The following is a 21,574-nucleotide window of genomic DNA, read 5'->3' on the forward strand; positions in this document are numbered from 1 at the left end:
TATTCTTGTTTCAAGTGTGTGTATTTGTCTAGTATTGATTCTCCTCCACCTTATAGTAATCTCCATGAAAGGCAGGATCCATGTATATATATTTTTTACTTTTTTTTGAGACAGAGTCTTGCTTTGTCACCCGGGCTGGAGTGCAGTGATGTGATCTCGGCCCACTGCAACCTCTGCCTCCTGGGTTCAAACAGTTCTCCTTCCTCAGCCTCATGAATAGCTGGGATTACAGGTGCACACCACTACACCTGGCTAATTTTTATATATTTAGTAGAGATGGCGTTTCACCATGTTGGCCAGGCTGGTCTCGAACTCTTGACCTCAGGTGATCTGCCCGCCTGAGTCTCCCAAAGCACTGGGATTACAGGCCTGAGCCACCGCACCTGGCCATCCATATATATTTTTGCTCACCATTTTATTTCTAGTGCCTGTTAGAGTACGTAGTGTGTAATGGATTCATCATATATATGTATTTTATAATTGATTATATATATGATTTAGTTTCACTTTGATAATTTCTTAGGATTTTTTTAAGTGAGTTTCTTTATGTAGTGCAAGTAATTGTTCAAAATTAGCACTTTGCCCTCAGTTTTGGAGAGAAGTAAGATAAGACTGAGTGAATGGATGCATAAGTGAATAAAATAATGAATATATTTGAATGAGTGAATGAGTGGAGCAAGTAACGAACATATTGTTCATACAAGCTTTTTGAACTTAGAAACTTGGAAAGCACCTTTGTTTCTTTTAAAGAAATATTGAAGTATTTAAAAATTATATTGTAAATATGTTCAGATTTATTTAGGTATTCTGTTACATTTTAGGCTATGTCTTCCACTGAAGAAATCAAAGGCTTAATTTACATATTAGAACAACTGTTATAGAATAAAAGCAGAACTAAGTATCATTGGATATTATAAATCATATAAGAACATAATTCTTTCCTACTAGATCAAAAAGGCTTTAGAATTGTATGAACAGTTATGCCAGAGGATGGGAGTTGTTATTGTTGGTCCAAGTGGTGCTGGAAAATCAACCCTTTGGAGAATGTTAAGGGCCGCACTTTGTAAAATTGGCAAAGTAGTGAAACAATATACTATGAATCCCAAAGCTATGCCTCGATATCAATTATTAGGCCATATTGACATGGACACAAGAGAATGGTCTGATGGTGTTTTGACAAATAGTGCTCGTCAAGTGGTTCGGGAACCTCAAGGTTAGTCTTTATGTATACTTCTTTGTTTTACTTAGTAATTCTTAGATAATGATATAGTTTGTCTATAATTCTGTCTTTATCAAGGCTTCTACATGACCATAAAGTCATAATTAAGTTATAATGTATACGTTTGATATTTTACTTTGGAGGCGACCAAGAAATGCTATCATTTTCAGTTAAACTCTGTAACTATTTTTAATATAATAGAAACTTAGAGTAAATTGGGTGAATTGTAATTCACAACTAGATTAATTTACTGAGTGATTATAAAATCTTTACTGCATTTATATTATAATGCCTGAGAAATAAACAAGATGACAGATTTTTGTATGGGGTTAAAACTGATGTGTATGAACAGTATTAACTCATTAGTTTGAATAAAGTATTTTGAATACTTTTGAAAATTTAAGTGGTAAAACTGCAGATTTCCTGGTCTAAATTTGTTGACTTGGTTTTTTAAGAGAATTTTTGGCTGGAATCAGAGGAGATTCCCTACTTTTTGCCAGGTTATAATTTAATTAATAATTATTTTTCTAAGGCAGTAAGTGAAAGCATTGGAAGGGATTTTCAATGTAGTCTTTTCTTTTTCTGTATAATACCACATTAAGTAAAGGCCAGTTATTACCTTCATGTATTTCTCACACTTTTATCAGTGAAATTTTCCTCTTTGAATTGTTTCAAAAGTCCAAGTATAGTATTAATTAACCACTCCCATGTTAGGAAAGCTGGAGAAAAAAGGTTTAACCCTGGAAAGACTAGGTATACAATTGGTCACTACTTTTCCCCCTTTGAGGTCACCTTTTTATATGTCAAGAAAATTTGACAGCGGTGAACTTTTTATTTCTCATGCAAGGCACTGGAAATTGGATTTTTCTGTATTTTCTAAAAGATATACAACAGAGCAAGCCTTTGTACATTCTCATGACATAGTAGAAGACAAAAGTCTGAAGAATATGTTGTGGGAATAAAAATACTTAAGCCTTACTTTTTTAAAGTGAAATTGCCTATTTTGTATGTTTATAGATAAAGTATTAATACATGATATATATCTGAGTCTTTGGCCAGCTGAGCCAGGATTGCCTGTGTGTTCTCCAGCATATTTACAGTACAAATTCATATGAAAATTAAGAATTGATTTAGTCCTTATTTTTAATTATTATCACAGCATATGTTTTTATTTTATCTCTGCTGTTTTGATTTGAATATAGATGTCAGCTCATGGATAATCTGTGATGGTGATATTGACCCTGAATGGATAGAGTCTCTGAATTCTGTTCTGGATGACAATCGACTACTCACTATGCCCAGTGGAGAAAGGATTCAGTTTGGCCCAAATGTTAACTTTGTATTTGAAACTCATGATTTAAGTTGTGCCTCACCAGCCACAATATCTAGAATGGGAATGATCTTTCTTAGGTAAGCCATGGATTATTTATATACATTATATTAGAATATTCTTCTTTTACTATCCTGGCTTCATATTAAGTAAAGTAAGTGTGGTGTGAATAATGAATAAATATTTTTCCCACTTATGATTAACTTCTTTTTTGTTAGGTTTTAATTAATTCAGAGAGTTCCTGTTTTATTACAAAATTGAATTATTTTAGCAGTTTTAGTTATATCACAATTATGAAATAATTATTATTTTTGTTTAAATGAAACAGCAAGAAAATTTGTTCTCTTTATTATTTTGTTGAGGTATTTTGATTGAGTTCAGAGACGTGAACATATTAATTATGAGCTAGAGGCTAATAATTTAGAGCTGAGTAGCAATATTTTAATTATAGAATTTAATTAATTTAATCTATTTAATTTTAGATTCATAGAATTTTGGGGCTAACTCAGGTTTTGTAGGTCCTATGACCCAGTCTTTTCATTTTACAAATTGAATACCTCTTTACTTAATTTTTTTTTTCTTCTTCAGTGTATTTGGAAGAGGCCTCAAGACTGAAAATGAATAATAAACCAATTTTAGATATCATGTAAAATAGTCACATACCAGAGCATGGACATTTGCACCAATTTTATTTTTGAAAATTAGTAATATCATAAGTAAGAAACTTTTATTTAACTTTTCCAATTGGTTATTTATCATCCTGTATAGCATTTAATTTTTTTAGGACTATTTAAAGTCATTTTAGGTGTTGTATGGCACATGACAATGTAATAAAGTTGGTTCAAATCATGTTTTGAAATTATTTAGTTGCTTACTTCTTTGACAGTATTGTAGGAAACATTTACTTTAGCCAGAAACTTCAATTGATATTTTGAGGTATTATTAAACGATAATATAATTTTGGGTTTACAGCTTTCATAGCAGCATTGACACACAATTTATCATATTTATTAGTTGTGTTCTTATAATCTTGTGAGAAAAATAGAATAAAGGTAAGTTTTTGGTTAAATTTTAAAGTACTTGTTAAATATTATATATATGGTATTAAACTATGCACCTTAGGAGAGAGAGAGCTAGAAAGGAGTAAAGCTAATGTTTATAGAGAGCTTACCTTTTTGGAAAATACTTTCACATAGAGGAGGCAAAATAAACCAACATTTATACAAGATGGAATATAAGTGAACTAAGCAGTAAGTAGAATACTATACATATTTAGCAGAAAAAAAGACCATATATTGCTGTAGAGGAGTTGAAAATTGTTGGTGAATCAGGTATTGTGAAAGGCATAATGAATGTATATAATTTCATGTAAAATACAAATACATATTAACTGTTTTGTTGCTATGTGTTCAGCTTATATCTTAGTTTTAGGCTTCATTTTTATTCCTTTAGCAGATATTTGTTGAGCACTTGCTATGTGATAGGCCAAATGTGGACCTTTTAATACTGAAATGAATGTTGTTATTAATGATGCTGGGACTGCTGGTATGAAGCAGGGTTGTGTTGGATAAACCAAGACATATAGTCTCATAGACATTGAGATAATACCATTGGTAAAAAACTCTTTATTCTGAAGGAGCCTACTTTGGGCTAATCTAATGTTATTTAATTATTAACCTCTTTGATGTTTCAGTTTTTTTTTCATATTAGACCGGATAGAAAATGTGAGAGCAGAGATTCAAGGCATCAGTGTCATTTGTTAATTGCTGTGAAACAATGGTAGAAGATACGAAAAAATGACAAAAATCATGAGCTCTTGTCAATTCTATAATAATATAAATTATTTTTACTATAATTTTTTATAATTATGTAAGGTATAATTTTGAATAAGATGTGAATATTATTTCACCAATTGGATTTTGGTGAAGTAATTGGATTTTGCCCAGATAATGATGTGCTTTGCTAAAAGATTTATAGTTTGCTTTAGGAAGATCTTTAAATTTTAACAGTGGCATGGGAATTTAGGTAGTTGGATTTTTATAGGATGGAGAAAAAATATTTCTAAAGATCTGTATTACAGTTTAGATCAGTGCGTTTTAAACTCTAATGTGCATTTGAATCATTGAGGGATCTTATTAAAATGAAGATTTTTGCTTTAGTATGTCTGGAGAGGGATTTGGGATTTTACATTTCTAATAAACAGACCACTCTGAGTAGGAATGGTTTAGACCACTGTAGGCTATGTAGAGCCTATGTAGAGTAGGTTGTGTAGATATATAATTCTTACTTAGTTTATATTTATAATAAAATAGATGAAATTTGTTTTATAGAAAATGACATATATGTATATATGCCTATATGCATGTGTGTTTGCATATATTATATGTGTGTATACACACACAGATGTAACTATTATTCACACATACACATAGTAAAGTAACTAAAGCCACCTCTTGTATGCTAGCAGACAAAATATACGTGTAGAATAATGTTTATTGGAGCAGAAATTTATTTTAAGGTAAATTGATAATTTCTTCCTAAATAATTTATTTGTCTAATCTGTTTCAGTGATGAAGAGACAGATCTTAATTCTCTGATAAAATCTTGGTTGAGGAATCAGCCTGCTGAATATAGAAATAATCTTGAAAATTGGATTGGAGATTATTTTGAAAAGGCTTTACAATGGCTTTTAAAGCAGGTAAATTAACCATAATATTTCATAATTAATCAAGGTGAGAAGTATGATTAAGAGTGATCCTTATTTTAACTGCCTTGTGGTAGAACTCTGCTGGAATGTGGGGGTGAGGTGAGAGGTGGGTTTTGTCACTGTTGCTCCTCTATATCTCTTAGCGTAACTATTGTATCTCTTAGCATAACCTTTTATTGTATTAGTCTTAAAACATTTTACTTCTTTCATAATACTTCACACTGCTTACCTAAAAATCTTGATTACTAGAATGTCTTTCTAATTTTTACTAGCAAAAACCATCTTGCTGCCACTTTTTACTGATATGCCAGTAAATACCTATATATATGACATATGTATATATGATATATAGGTATTGATAGACATATGTACACCTATATATACACACCTATATATACCAATAAATACCTATATGTGATATATATCCATATATCCAAATATATGCGATATATATCCATATAGCCACATATATGTGATCTATAGGTCCATATAGCCACATGTATGGATCTGTAGGTCCATATATCCACATGTATGCGATCTATAGGTCCATATATCCACATGTATGGATCTGTAGGTCCATATATCCACATGTATGCGATCTATAGGTCCGTATATCCACATGTATGCGATCCATAGGTCTATATATCCACATGTATGTGATCTATAGGTCCATATATCCCATATATCCCATATATCATGTGTTATATATTATATGATATATGTATATATCGTATGCACATGATATATGTATATATCACATGTATGTGGTATATGTATATATCGTATGTATATGGTATATGTATATATCATGTATGATATATATGAGGTTAAAAACAATGTGAAGTTAACACTAAAGTAGAAAAGGGATGGTGAATTATTTGCAATAATGCAAACATTTGTTTATGTTTAAAGAAAACGTTGACCATCTAGCATATGTGAAGCATAATACAAGAGAGACTTTGAGAGGTGAAGATTAACAAGATAATTCCTTTCCTTGAGAAGAGTTTATCTAATGGAGGAAAATGACATGCAAACAGATAATCACAATTCAGCAGGATGAAGAGAATATTGCTGTCATTTAGAAGAGGTTTAAAAGGAGATCACATTTGATTTTGAATTTGAAATGTGAAAAAAGTTTAGCATGCAAAGAAGACCATGGAAGGTGTTCAGATATTCTGCATGTTTATGCCATTGCTTTTATGAAAAATGAAAACATATACAAAATAGAAGATATAAATAGCAGTGAGTTTTTTGAAAGTATCTGATTGTGAATCTGAACTTGATTTAGAGGTCAATACTTTGGGATTGAACAAGATATAGAAAAATGATGGTTTGTTTTGGTTTTCTCAGCCTTTTTCTTTTCTAACTTTGTAAGAATGAAAAATGGAGGAATAGAGATTTGTGAGGAAGTGATGCAAGTGAGGTAGATTTTCCTGGAGGCCTAGGAAAGAGAACACTCCCATTAGCTCCTAGTCTGACTGAGCTGTCTCCTCCTTTGTGTTTCTGTAGCAACATACAGCATCTACCAACTATATTATAATTGTCTGCTTACATTAAACTTTAAGCACCTTGAAGGCAAGGACCAAGCTTATCACACTCTTCATTGTATCCCCAGAACCAAGTATGATGTTAAGAGATAGCAAATGAATGATAGTATTGTGCTTAATTATATACCTGATGCCTACATTGTGACACCTTTTCATTAGATACGTTATTTCATTCGTATAAAACATTCAGAGCCTAACAAAGCTTTCCAATGCACATACTTTGAGGTAATCTGTTCATAGATGTGTGAATGTTAGGAGTATCATATTAGATGGAATGTATTCATGTATATATAGGGGTTTGTGACTGTAGAAATGACAACACGATAAGATTATTAAATAATAGAGTGAATACCAAAGATTCGGTTAGGAAAAAAAATGGCTTATGTTTTGAGGTCACATCGCTATTTGTTTGTTTTATTTAAAGTGTTAAGGGTTCTTTTCTTTTTATCCTGTATTTTGTTCACCATGCACAAGCTTCGAGGTATACCACAATGAATTCTCTAGTCAAATGCTGAAATTGTATTTATAACTAGAACTTTGCTTTCTTCCTTTTTCTCTTCTTCAGCCTATGGGGTAAATCTTTGCTTTCTTTTATGAATTCAGCAAATAAGAAAATATAGAAGAAAATATGTACGTTTCCTTTATCTCACCTTTAAAATCTGGAACTCTTAGCCTGAGTCTATCTAGATTTCTTTGTTTCTTTTCCCTTCTTCCTGCTCTTCCTCCCATTTCTTCTTTCTCCCAAAAATATTTATTTTTTAAGCAGAGGGATCCTTTTAAAATGTAAACTGGGTCATTTTCCTCTATTATAAAAAACATATTAAAGACAAGGCAAATAAGGTTTTTACTCCTTACCATGTCTGATAAATTCTGCACTCTGGCCCTTGCCTATTTCTCTGACTTAAAACACTGTTTCTTTGCTTACTTAGGCATAACTTCTTTTTAGTTCCTTAACTGTGATGTTTTTCTTTGCATGTGCTATATTCTCTGCATAAGCTCATCCTTCAGTCATAGCTTAAATGTCACTTTTTTTTTAAAGAAGTCGTGAGCCGTCAATCTGAGTTACTGTTTCTGACAATGTTCTGTACTGCTGCCCTGTAGCTCTTACCGCAATTGGTTAACCATTTCCTGTACTATGCTTGAGCTCCATGAAGACAGAGACTCTGTTTATTCCAGCTTTTAACAAAACAAAACAAAACAAACCTAGCACCACATACAGATCCTAATGCATGATTGGTTCTCAGTAAATATTTCTGGAAAGACTGAGAGTCATGTTTTTCTTTAACTCTCTAACACTTACCAGGTGCCCCAGAGGGGCCTACAGATCAAACCATCTACACAGCACTTAAGTCCAGAAGTTCTATTTAAAAATTCTCTCAGAGAAAGCTCCATATGGTTTTTCATTTATGTCTGCTTTTACTAACCTTTCTTTTCTAGTGCCATCAATCTAGCTCTTGCCTCTTATTTTCTTTTTATCAGCAAGAGGAAATGAACATCTATTCTTTTTGGAACAATGCTCACTAACTTACCTTTTTTTAAAAATACTCTTCAGGTTTAGGAAGTAAATAAACCATGTATCTATTTGAGGACTGTAGCACTGATAGCTAGAAATACACAATTGTACTTTCATGATTACTTTTTATTTTCAAAGTGTGTACAAAAATTAAATGAAATCCAAATTTTCTACAGTTTGAATAGTGGAGCGAGTTTAAAAATGGTTATTGAAAAGATATGTGAACATCAGTCTGTATGGTTCTGTGTTTACTGGTTAATCTTTGCCTTTTGTCTGTCTGTGTCATGGATTTTAATCAACAGAATGACTATGTGGTAGAAACAAGTTTGGTTGGGACTGTGATGAATGGTTTGTCACATCTACATGGTTGCAGAGATCATGACGAATTTATTATTAATCTCATAAGGGGACTTGGTGGAAATCTGAATATGAAATCACGTTTGGAATTTACCAAAGAGGTAATGCATATTTATAGCCTATATTTAGTCAAAACTTTAACTTTTCATTAACTCTTACCTGCCAAAATACAATAATTTATAACTATAAGATAGGGAACGTTTAAAATTTGAAATTATGTATTCAATTGAATAATAATGTATTTACATGTGTGTATATATATTTTCTCCTTTGAGTTATTTTATGATGTTTGATGATATTCTTAACATTTTATAAAATAATGTTTCATAAGTTAAAGTTTGGACCATATCTTTAAGTTAGACATTTTTGAACCTGCTTATCTATGTTAATACTTATTTCATTCATTTAAAATGTTAAAATAGTTTAGTTTTTGTCATCCTTTTAACCAGAGCAGTTCTAGGAATTAGGAATACTAGGATGAATTAATTATTAATAAATATTTTCTTTAATATATGTTAAAGTTGTATTACAACCTAGTTGTTTATAAAGCTGAATTCTAAATAATAAGGGATTTTTTTCCTTTTGGCCTCTACTGAGATTACTGGACATTTACTCCTTTGGGTTGTCTCTAACATTATGTTTCAGCCTTTTTTCTCATTTTACTGCTTCTTTGTTGGTGTCACCTACTGCTTTCTCTATTCCGTTTCCCTTTCTGTGACTGTCCTGTTGCCCCTGTTGCCAGATGCTTTTCATTGTTACCACTCAGTGCCATACTGTATGCTGCTTTTAAGCACATACTCTCTTGTCAAAGTTCAGAATAAATGTATTGAAGAGTAGCATTAAGGGCTGACTCTGCTTTATATCTGCATAGGTAACAGTTTTCAGTATTAAAAAGAAGAATAGCAGGTGGAGAGCAGTGGTAGTGACACTGTAATGGACAGTACCAGAATATGGTAGAAATGAAGGGCTTTAGGATTTCTGCATTCTGTAATTTGTGATTTAATGTTAATAAGAACTCCATTAAAATGGAGTATATTTATACCTTAGTGTATAAATAAATATCCAGTAAGTCATTGTCTCCTAGATATACTTTAATTTACTTGCATAAATGATCATTTACAGAAAAATATTTGAGATAAAATGTTACATTAATGATAAAATGGGTATAGTGTATATAAACTTTTCTTGGAACTAAGATGATTTACTTTTGGGATATTTACTTGGAATAATTTAAGAATGTCACACACTCTGGAGTATGTGAAAACTTATCACAATTTTTTTCTCTTAAGGTTTTTCACTGGGCACGAGAGTCTCCTCCAGACTTTCACAAACCAATGGATACCTACTATGACTCTACTAGAGGTCGATTAGCAACATATGTGCTTAAGAAGCCAGAAAACTTGACTGCTGATGATTTCAGTAATGGCTTAACTCTTCCAGTCATTCAGACTCCTGACATGCAACGAAGTCTAGATTATTTCAAACCATGGTTAAGTTCTGATACTAAACAGCCCTTCATTCTGGTAGGACCAGAAGGATGTGGCAAAGGGTAAGAAAAATATTGGCAAAAGTATATGTTGTGGATTTATTCCTGCCACCCCTAATTGATTTAATGGCTTTTGTTATGTTTCTTTTGATTAAAGTAGCATTTAAATTTTCATGGAAGATTCATTTTATTTTCATTACTTGTAAAAATAAGAACTATGGGGAATAGTGTGTCCTTTTCTTTGCCAGATTATGTGATTTCTACTGGAAAGACAGCAATCTGAGAAGATACTCTTAAAAATAATCCATCCATATAATACAGCAAAAAAAAAAAAAAAAAGAATACCTTAGGTATACTCACATACCATTTGCTTTAGTTACAAAATTTAAAATTTGTAGTTAGATCTCTATGTAAAAGTAGCTTTTAATTCAGTGGATTTCAGCCTAGTTTTAGTGCATATGGAGCATAGTCTCCTGAAATAAAGGAAACATGGTTTATTATTTTCACAGTTCTAGTGGGGGAGTAGTAATTTCAAAAATTGTATAAAATCATAGTAATTTTTTTAAAACTCATCGAACTTAAAATCTTTCCTTCAACTGTGGGGAAACAGGGTTGGTATATTTAATATATACTTTATCAAACTAGATTAATTCTGAGAACTTTGATTTTTTTTGGCTGAAAACAGTCCTCACAATGCCTTAAAACATGAATTTATGTTTTTCTAGTCTAAAAGTTAGAAAGTTACTTTGATAGTTATAGAAGCCATGTCTGTATTTACCATTTTCCCTATCATCATAAACATTTTAGAAACTGAAATATTTATGAGACAGACATTTCTTATTGAGTATAAAATGTACTTTGTTGATTGCATTTTTATCAAAGTCAGATGTCATGCATTTTTTGTAGGATGCTGCTCAGGTATGCATTTTCACAACTCCGATCCACTCAAATTGCTACAGTTCATTGTAGTGCACAGACCACTTCTCGACATCTCCTGCAGAAACTGAGCCAGACTTGTATGGTAATCAGTACTAATACTGGTCGTGTATACAGACCAAAAGACTGTGAAAGACTTGTTCTGTACTTAAAAGATATCAACCTACCCAAACTTGATAAATGGGGGACCAGTACTTTGGTAGCTTTCCTACAACAGGTAAGTCATATCGCTTGAAGTGTTTTAATCTAATTGGAAACAATTTAATTTTATTCACTTTTCTTAGAAAATATGCATTCTTCATTTGGGGCCAGTTTTATCTAGCATTTGCCATGGAAATTAAACTCCTGAGACATTTCAGTCTTGTTCTAGTTTTTCTATGATTTTCCTTTCTTTAGAAGTTAGTATTATGTCAAGATGATCTATGACAGGGGGAATAGAAACAACCTTCACTCTACATTTCTTGCTTGTCTTTTATTCTTGAAACAAGGAGGAAAACAAAAGCTGGACCTAGTAGTGGAGTTGGAGAAATTTTTGCTTCATGGTTTAAAGTGTGCGTTCTTCTGACAGCGATTAGACTTGGTCATGTTTTTTTTCTGGCTACTTTAACCCATTATTCTCCATTTTTGCCTGTATAAGGATTTGAGATCACATATCCTGAATCAGTGTGGAATATATTTTTTCTTTATGTTATTTACATCACATTAGAAACTTTAAATTCTTAGAGTTTATTATGATATAGGTCCAAATTTAGGCTTATTATGTAACTGCAGAATATGATAAAATATTTACAGAAAAAAACAAATTTTTTCTCATATTTTTCCTGATACTTTCATTTTCTAGGCTAATTGCTACTCGATTTATAATATCATTGGATTTTTGTGTTTATTAGAGAGAAAAGCATTGTAAACACTAGGATAATTTAGCTAATATTCATAGAACACAGAGATTTGAACAGTATTATTTTTCAGTGATATAATAATTTCGGATACCTTTTAATCTTAAATTCTTGAGTTAGGTAAATAATGATTGCATTTAGAAACAATTGAAACTTTAGGCAAAAATATTCTTTATCATGATTAGGAAATGTTAGGTATAAAACGTTTAAAGTATATTTATTTTCAAATAGGTATTGACATATCAAGGATTTTATGATGAAAATTTGGAATGGGTTGGTCTAGAAAATATTCAAATTGTGGCTTCTATGTCAGCTGGAGGAAGACTGGGAAGACATAAACTTACTACCAGATTTACTTCCATTGTTCGTCTTTGTTCTATAGAGTATGTATCTTTGTGTTTCAAATTTTTTTTATTTGGGAAGATATCATATAGTTGAATTTTATTAAAAGTATTGTAGTAATACTTTAAAATTTAGAATATAAAAATGGTCAAAGTTAAGCTCTGATATTTTTTCCTCTCCTTCTCAAAATATAGGCAATAATTTAAGATGATACAAACTTTAATCAAAGTATCTTATTTGTGAGACATATAACAGGAAATAAAACAAGACTATTTTGTGTGGTCTGTGTTCCAAAATGTCAGTCTCAGGAATCTGAATGGTGGATTTTAGATTTAAATATTTTATGCAGTTCATAAAACAAAAATACTATCAAATTTGTGAAGATAACAAAAAGAGAATTTGAATCTGAACAAGGGAGAATTAGATCATTTTAATGGCTGGTGGCATCACTGCTAATCATCTCCATGGTCTGTAATTGTTACAGAGACTATGGCAGTATCTCCTCTGTTTATATTTAATATACATTATATTACATTACAAATATTTGAATATGACAAAACCTTACGTGCATACTTTTGTGCTAATTGTACTCCATCAATTAACTTTTTTTTTTCTAGAAATGTTCCTGCTACCAGTTACACCATACTGAAATGTATTTTGGTTTGGTAGAAAGGGGTTGATTTTATTTGTTGTATTAGTTTTACTTTTATGGTTCTGAGGTGGATTACTGCCCTGTGTACAAGCGTTGTGTAATTCAAAAATGCTTTTCAAAGGAAAAATTTCCCTTTGGTCTTTTCTAAAGATCAGTGTTTTGTAAACAATTATGTTTTAACATAATTTCTTGGGCATTCTCTAGCACCTTCTGGTAGTTGACAATGGATATTTCAGGATATAATTTGGTTGAAATGAGAATGGATGGGGGCAATGAGCCTAGTCTTAGCCCCTGGGTAAGCTTTGGAGATATGTAGGTCTCAGAGCAGCACAGTTTGAAAATCACTGCTGTAACTTAACATTGAAATATTAATTTGAAATGTTGATTTATTTCAGCTTTCTTCTTATATGCCCTTTTTTTTAGCTACCCAGAAAGAGAGCAGTTACAAACGATTTATGGAGCATATTTGGAACCAGTTCTACATAAAAATCTGAAGAATCATTCTATTTGGGGTTCTTCATCAAAAATTAATCTTTTAGCAGGATCTATGGTACAAGTGTATGAACAGGTAGATATGTATCTAAATTGTAGCTTTCATGTCTATTAGTATCATTCCTAAAGGTCTACTTTTAATTCTGACCTCTGTGTCAATACCCAGGCTTTACTTTCCTGTTTATTAGACTTTTCTAGTAGAGAGTAACTCTATGAAGACAGGTGCTGTGTGTGCCTTATTCACTCTTGTATCCATGGCACAATTTCTAATAGGCACTCAATGTTTGTTGAATGAATGAATTTGTGGTAGATGGTTATTCTGCTGTCAGCTCAAATTTAGCATATTTAGAATTGAGTTTATCTGCTTTCCCAAAACAGATCTTTTTCCTGACTTCTATCAGTTTGTGTCTTCCAAGCTTCAAACCTGCCAGTAGTCTTTGATGTTTCTTTTTTTCTTCCTGACTGGGAGGAAATGTCTAAAGTATTCTCCCTAGATAAAATGGGGAAGATAGTTGAAAGTAGGCATTGAGGATGCACAAAACATTTGCTGAGCACCTTTTCTTGCCAGTGGTAGTCTTAGGGATGTAAAGATGACTTAGTTTCTTTTTACTGAAAGTTCACAGTCCAGTGAGGGACTGAGTCATATAAATAAACGATTAATACAGTGTAATAAATGTAGCAGTAATGGTATGTCTAACTTACAGAGATAACACAGAGGAGGAGTAAATAACTTTGTTGTATGCGGTAGTTGTTAAGGAGGAGGTAAAGTTTGATCTGAGTTTTGAAAAATTAATAGAAATTCACCAAGTAGCTGGAGGTGAAAGAATATCTTCTTAGATAAAGGGAATAGCATGTACAAGTTATGGACATGTTTGTGGAAGATGCTTTTTATAATATCGGAGTAGAAGTGGGAATAGATAAGTTCGAAAGCAAGACATTCCTTTTTTAAAAAAAATAAAGATGTTAGGTAGTCAAGATCAGAATACGAGTAATGGCTCTGTCTATAGAGAGGAAGGGACAGCCTTTTTACTGGTTGGTTGTATATTGAAGAGAGATACTTTGATTTGTTCAGTGACTTCTTGAACATAAATTGTTTTAATGGCTCCCAGCATTAAGAAATGGGTCTTACCTAGACCTGCGAGTACCTTGGAATTGCTACCATCATATTTAAAGGTTAGATTTGTTTTTATTGAATTCTCATGTTCAGCAGGGCTTTTTAGCCTTTTTTTTTTTATGGCCATCTGTTGAAGCCTATGAACCCTGCTTAGAATATGTATGTGTGTGTGTGTGTATATGTATGTGTGTGTGTATGTGTGTGTGCATATATATATATATGTATATGTTTTTTTGTTTGTTTTGTTTTTTTGAGATGAAGTCTCGCTTTGTTGCCCAGGTTGGAGTGCAGTGGCACGATCTCAGCTCACTGCAACCTCCAACTCCTTGGTTCAAGTGATTCTTCTGCCTTAGCCTCCCGAGTATCTGGGAGACGGGCTTTCACCACATTGGCCAGGCTGGTCTTGAATTCCTGACCTCGTGATCTGCTCGCCTCAGCCTCTGAAAGTGCTGGGATTACAGGCATGAGCCACTGCGCCTGGCCAGAATAATGTTTTTAAGTGCATAAAATATAAAGATAATGAAGTCAATTATATTGAAATCCAGTTCCATCTACAGGTAGAAATTAGTATTCCTCTGAGTCTAAGGAGACTGACAAATTTATAACATGATAATATATTTAAGACAGTAGAAAGATTGTTTACTGTATTTTCTTTTTCAGGTGCGAGCCAAATTTACAGTTGATGATTATAGTCACTATTTCTTTACTCCTTGCATTCTTACCCAATGGGTTCTTGGCTTATTTAGATATGATTTAGAAGGAGGTGAGTTTTGCTCGTGTGTATCTGTGTGTGTGTGTGTGTGCGTGCACATTTATTCTGTAGATTGTATTTGTAATAGATAAATGAGTATTATATCACAAATTATATTATTAAATAGAAATATTATTATTAAAATTATTATATTTCTTCTTCCAAACTATATATGATTGTCACTATTAAAACTTCCTTTTGGGAAAAATGAAATCATTATATTTGAGGCAAAGTGTATTTAGTATGCTTTCTGGAATGGTTTTTATTGAACAACTAGAGATGATAGTATTTAATGTTACCTTTAAGTAATCACAAACATGTACCGAGTTATTAACAAAATGAATTTTAACTTTTTTTCCTTTCTTCCATTTATCTGATGCCAAATTTACGGTATGTAGATGCCTGCTATTTCTTTCTAATATTATGTTAAACAGATGAGTTAAAAATCATTATATTACAATTAAATAAAATTTTGCCTTTTCTAGGATCCTCAAACCATCCACTAGATTATGTGTTAGAAATTGTAGCATATGAAGCGCGGCGCTTATTTCGTGACAAAATTGTTGGTGCAAAGGAACTTCATTTATTTGACATCATTTTAACATCAGTGTTTCAAGGAGATTGGGGCTCAGATGTATTAGACAATATGTCAGGTAATGTAATAGAGCTTATGCAAATATATAACTGTTACAAGGATTTTAGAAATATTTTTCTTACCCATAGCATGATTTTATAGGTCTAAACAAATAAACACTTTGAATAATTTTAATATTATTTTTTCCATAAGGTACTCTTCAGTCTTTTTTGCTGGATTTCAGTAATCATGTTTTAAACAAAATATAATGGCAATAATTTTTTTCTTAGAAAAAGGAGTTCAGGCCATGCTGTTTTACATTGGCAATGCAAGATTATTGTAATAAAAGTTTTTTTTTGAAAAACAGTTACATGTATATAAAACATGAAGATCATTGGGAAAATTCATATTTGATTGTAATGACCTTTTGCCTAAGAACAATGGCCATTCTTATTCCTGTCACTACCTATAATGTCATTAGCATAGAACTTACATGTGCTTGTTACTATCTTCATCTACTGTTATTGTAAAGAAAGCATAATACCATTCAGTCAAAGCTGCTGTGTTGCATTTGCAATGATTACTGTTTAATAACCAATTTGCATTTTGAAAACTACTGTGGGAGTAATGTATGTACTATGAAAGTCATCCTTGTGAGAGGGTCTTTTGTTAAAAGAAGATTGCAATATGGAAATATTTCCTAATAAAACTGCTGTCAGGCCACAAAATGTGCTTAGTTTTTCAGAGGATAAAGCTAGGCTTCAAAAATATTTTATATAATAAATATATTTTATACAATTACTTTTAATGGCAAAACCACAGTTACTTCTGCACCAACATATACATTTGGTATACTGTACATTTCTAGATTTGATATTGGTCTGAGATCCATGAGTACCTATCCTAAAGGGAACTTTGAAGGTGGGAAAGATGTTTAAATTGACAAAAGGAATTTTCTAGGTGCTCCTGAGTTTTTGAATCAGGAAATGGGTTCAAGAGAAACTTCAAGAAGGATGAAATGCTGCAGAAGTCTGATCATATTAATAGTTCAGAATTTGCTTGACTTAGAGTGATGGTTTATGTCATTACGACTTGTAGCTTGCATGGCTTAGTGTGGAGAGGCTTAGGTTCTTAAATGGTACCGTCTTTCTCTGTCTGAAAATTGAGTCAGTAGTGTCTCTTTTTGCAAAGAAAGTGGCAAATCCTTTGGGCATAAGATAGTATTGGCACCTAATTGGTTGTCTGAATCCTCTGAAAAGATTGGTATCTTTCAGAGTCTCCTATGTAAGACTCAATAAATAAAATATGTCTTTTTTTTGGTATTTTTCTCTTCAGTGAAGGGTTTTCTTTTTTCTTTTTTTTGAGACAGAGTTTCATTCTTGTTGCCCAGTCTGGAGTGCAATAGCCCGATCTCAGACCACCGCTCCCTCTACCTCCCGAGTTCAAGTGATTTTCCTGCCTCAGCCTCCTGAGTAGCTGGTATTACAGGCATGTGCCACCATGCCCGACTAATTTTGTGTGTTTTTTAGTAGAGATAGGGCTTCTCCATGTTGGTCAGGCTGGTCTCGAACTCCCGACCTCAGGTGATCTGCCCACCTCAGCCTCCCAAAGTACTGGGATTACAGGTGTAAGCCACCACACCAGTCGAGTTTTCTTTTTAAAAAATACAGGTTTGACATATGTTAGATCCAGTCATATAGGATTTTCACATATTGAAAGATTAGCTTATTAAGAAAAATTTAATCTTGGAGGCATAAAAATAAACTAGATACATTCTTGTCCTTAAGAAGATTGTAATCTAATGACAGAAACAGATATAAAATATTTGCTTACAATGATAACTATTGCTAGTGTGATTAGATACCACAAATGTTTGTGGAAGTAGATGGTTAAAATGATAATTACAGTGGAGTATGGAATGTTTTATAATTAATATAACTTTTCTGAATATGTTTGAGATAAATGCTGGATAGTAGGGTTCTAGAAGAGGTGGAGAATAATTCTGCTTTGAGGAAGTTACTTGGAACCATTTTTTAAGGTTGGTCAATTGAAGCAGTGGGAGTAAAACTTTTTTAAATTCAATTTTTTATTTTTGAGATACAGAGTCACATGCAGTTATAAAAATTAATTACAGAGAGAACACATCTACCTTTTACCTGGTTTCCCTCAATGGTAATATCTGTCCAAATTATAGCACAGCATCACAGCCAGGATATTGACATTAATACAGTTTAGATACAGAACAGTTATATCACCACAGGATCTATAATGTTACCCTTTTGTAGCCATACTCACTTCTGTCCTATCTCCTGGAAACTACTAATCTGTTGTTTCTTTAATTTTGTGATTTCAAGAAAGTTACCTTGACTCAACCTATTTCTCTGGAGATACATGCCGATTGTTTTGTTTTGAGAGTTCATTTCTTTTTATTGCTTTTTATTCCATCATATGAATACACCACCATTTCTTTAACCCTTTATCTATTGAGAGACATCTCGGTTGTTTTCAGTTTTTGGCTATTAGGAATGAAGCTGCTATGAATATTCTTGTACAGGTTTTTGTGTGAACATAGATTTTTTTTTCTGTAATAAATGATCAGGAATGCAATTGCAGGGTTGTGTGGTACTTGCATGCTTAGTTTTTTAAGCAACTAAAAGGCTGTTTTTTATAGAGGTATTGTTCCTCATCATTGCCAGCGTTTGATGGTGTTACTATTTTGTATTTTAGCCATTCATGTAAGCGTATATATGTCATGGTGGCTTTAATTTGCATTTTGCTAACGGCTAGTGAAGTTGAACATCTTTTTGTGTAATATTTGCTGTCTGTATGTCCTCTTTGGTAGAATGTCTTCATATGAGTCTTTTATCCATTTTCTAATCAGAATTTTTTTTTTTTGATGCAGTCTCGCTGTTTCCCAGTCTGGAGTGCGGTGGTGCAGCCTCTGCTCACTGCAAACTCCACCTCCCGGGCTCAAGCGATTCTTCTGCCTCAGCCTCCCAAGTAGCTGGGATTACAGGCATGCACAACCTCGCCCAGCTACATTTTGCATTTTTAGTGGAGATGCGGTTTCATCATGTTGGGTAGGCTGGTTTCGAACTCCTGACCTCAGATAATTCGCCTGCCTCGGCCTTCCAAAGTGTTGGGATTATAGGCGTGAGCCACTGCAGCCGGCAATTGGTTTGTTACTGTTGAGTTTTGAGAATATGTATATATTAGAGATACTAGTCCTTTGTTGGAAATATGGTTTGCAAATATATTCTCCCTCTCAATAGGCTTGTCTCTTCATCCCCTTAACAGGGTCTTTCACAGATAAAAAGTTTTTATATAATTTTGTGAAGCCTAACCTATCATTTTTCATTGTAAGGATGTGTTGATGTCAAGTTTAAGGAGGCTGTCTAGTTGTAGATCCTGAAGATTTTCTCCTATGTTTTCCCTAAAAGTTTATAGTTTTATGCTTTACATTTGAGTCAGTGGTCCATTGTGAATCAATTTCTGTATAGTGAATGAGACTTAGGTCAGGGTTTATTTTTCTGCCTGTGGTTGTTTATTTGCTCCAGCATCATTTGTTGAGAAGGCTATCTTTCTGCCTGAATAGATTTTGCAGTTTGGTCAAAAATTGGTAACATGGGTCTATTTCTGGATTCTCCATTGATTTATGTATCTGTCCTTCTGCCAGTACCACACTGTCTTGATTAGCTACTATATAAGTTGTGAAACTGGTTTAGACTGATTCCTCCTACTTTAGACTTCTTTCTCAAAATTGTTTTAGCTATTTCTGTTTTTTTGTCGTTTCATATAGATTTTAGAATAATATTTTATGAATGTATAAACAATGTTGCTGAGATTCTGATAGGAATTGCTTAAATCTGTATATTGGTTTGGGGAGAATTGACATCTTTTCTCTGTTGAGTCTTCCCATTTTCTCCATTTATCTAATCCCTCTATTTATTTAGATCTTTGCTTTCTTTCATCAGTGTTGTGTAGTTTTTAGCATTCAAGTATTATACATGTCATGTTAGATTTATACCTAGGCCGGGCGCGGTGGCTCAAGCCTGTAATCCCAGCACTTTCGGAGGCCGAGACGGGCGGATCACGAGGTCAGGAGATCGAGACCATTCTGGCTAACACGGTGAAACCCCGTCTCTACTAAAAAATACAAAAAACTAGCCAGGCGTGGTGGCGGGCGCCTGTAGTCCCAGCTACTCGGGAGGCTGAGGCAGGAGATGGCGTAAACCCGGGAGGCGGAGCTTGCAGTGAGCTGAGATCCGGCCACTGCACTCCAGCCTGGGCGACAGAGCGAGACTCCGTCTCAAAAAAAAAAAAAAAAGATTTATTCCTAACCTATACCTAAGTTTTAAATTTGTTAAAACAATTGTAAGTGCTCAAACTGTGTTTTAAAGGATGAATATAGTAAGTGAAGGATATTCCAGACAAGGGAAAAGCAATGTGCAAAGAAACAGAGGCTTGAGAAAACTACAGTATATAGTGCAGAGAGAGGTAGAATATTCAAGCAATCAGTGAAGCCAGATTGTAGAGGGCCATCATTAGGAGTTTGGTGTTTTGTTTTAGGAAGTGGAAAGCTATATGTGATATTGCGTGGTGTGGCACAATCAGGTTTTGTTTTTGTATGTGTTACCCTAGTACTAGTGAAGATGTACTTGAGGGGGCAGAAACTTATAGCAGGGATACGAGGTAAGAGGCTACTGCAATAGTCCAAGTGAGAAATGATGAGATGTGAGGATAATAGTTCAGTTTTGTACATGTGCTTGAATGTTTGCAATCTTTTTTCATGTCATTTGGAAATCTGCATAGAGTTGATCATTTATGAGGGTAGGAATTATGTTTGTCTTACGCAATACTTAGGCAGAGAGTACCTTGTTTAAACAACAGGTGCTCAATAGGTAAGTATTTAGTGAATGAATGCATGAATTATATGTCTGTTAAGCAACTAGAAATATGGGACTAGCCTAGAACATAGGAGTTTTGCCTAAAGATAAGTAGTAGGTGAGTTTTTGGTGTATAAATAGTTGATAATTTAACTGACAAAAAAAGATTAAATGATTCAGGGAGAATTTTTAGAATTAAAAGATTAGAAGACTGAAATTGGACCCCAGGGAATATCAGTATAGAAGGGATAAAGCAGAAAACTGAAAAGGACTGGTAGTTGTGGCATGATAAGTAGGGTTATATAGATGCAAGTGCAAAAGAAGAGGTGCACAAAGGTCATGTTGGGATAATGATTGCAAAGAAGATTTAGATTTGGAGATTGTGACTGTATTATTGTTCCCAAATAAGAGTTTTAGTATAGTAGCCTGTACAGATAGAAAATAATGTAAAAAATGTGATGGTGAAAGTAGGGAGAACCTGAAGTAGCTTGGGTCTAGGGAAGTTAAGGTTGCTATTTTAGGGGAATGTAGAACCGAGCATGTGACAAGAATGCTTGGTGGAACAGTCTCCCAGAAGAGTTGGGAAGGAAAAAGTTCAGTAGAATGGTGAATAGACTTTCCTTGTATGGTAACAGGAACCCTGCTCTAGGTGGATTTAAGGGAAGTTTGGGGGATTTTTGTTTTCTGATTAAAATTTGGTTATTTTTTTTTTAAGCATCAGGGCTCTTTTTGGTATTAATACATCCATGTCCTTTTTCAAGGAGAGTTTTGA

At 33.1% G+C, this 21,574-nt stretch overlaps 1 protein-coding gene across 1 annotated transcript in view; it reads left to right on the forward strand.

Annotated features, from left to right (window-relative positions):
- DYNC2H1 (dynein cytoplasmic 2 heavy chain 1) overlaps positions 1–21,574 on the forward strand; it is a 386,039-nt gene that overhangs the window by 62,749 nt on the left and 301,716 nt on the right. The window contains exons 38-47 of the mRNA XM_033204903.1: positions 949–1,213; positions 2,422–2,629; positions 5,118–5,247; positions 8,619–8,774; positions 9,963–10,222; positions 11,066–11,312; positions 12,223–12,374; positions 13,409–13,553; positions 15,252–15,354; positions 15,828–15,995. Coding sequence (XP_033060794.1) covers positions 949–1,213; positions 2,422–2,629; positions 5,118–5,247; positions 8,619–8,774; positions 9,963–10,222; positions 11,066–11,312; positions 12,223–12,374; positions 13,409–13,553; positions 15,252–15,354; positions 15,828–15,995 — 1,834 coding nt within the window. The remainder of the gene's footprint in view (positions 1–948; positions 1,214–2,421; positions 2,630–5,117; positions 5,248–8,618; positions 8,775–9,962; positions 10,223–11,065; positions 11,313–12,222; positions 12,375–13,408; positions 13,554–15,251; positions 15,355–15,827; positions 15,996–21,574) is intronic.

This window comes from Trachypithecus francoisi, unplaced genomic scaffold, assembly GCF_009764315.1.
Source record: "Trachypithecus francoisi isolate TF-2019V2 unplaced genomic scaffold, Tfra_2.0 Lachesis_group8, whole genome shotgun sequence".
Lineage (NCBI taxonomy): Eukaryota > Metazoa > Chordata > Mammalia > Primates > Cercopithecidae > Trachypithecus > Trachypithecus francoisi.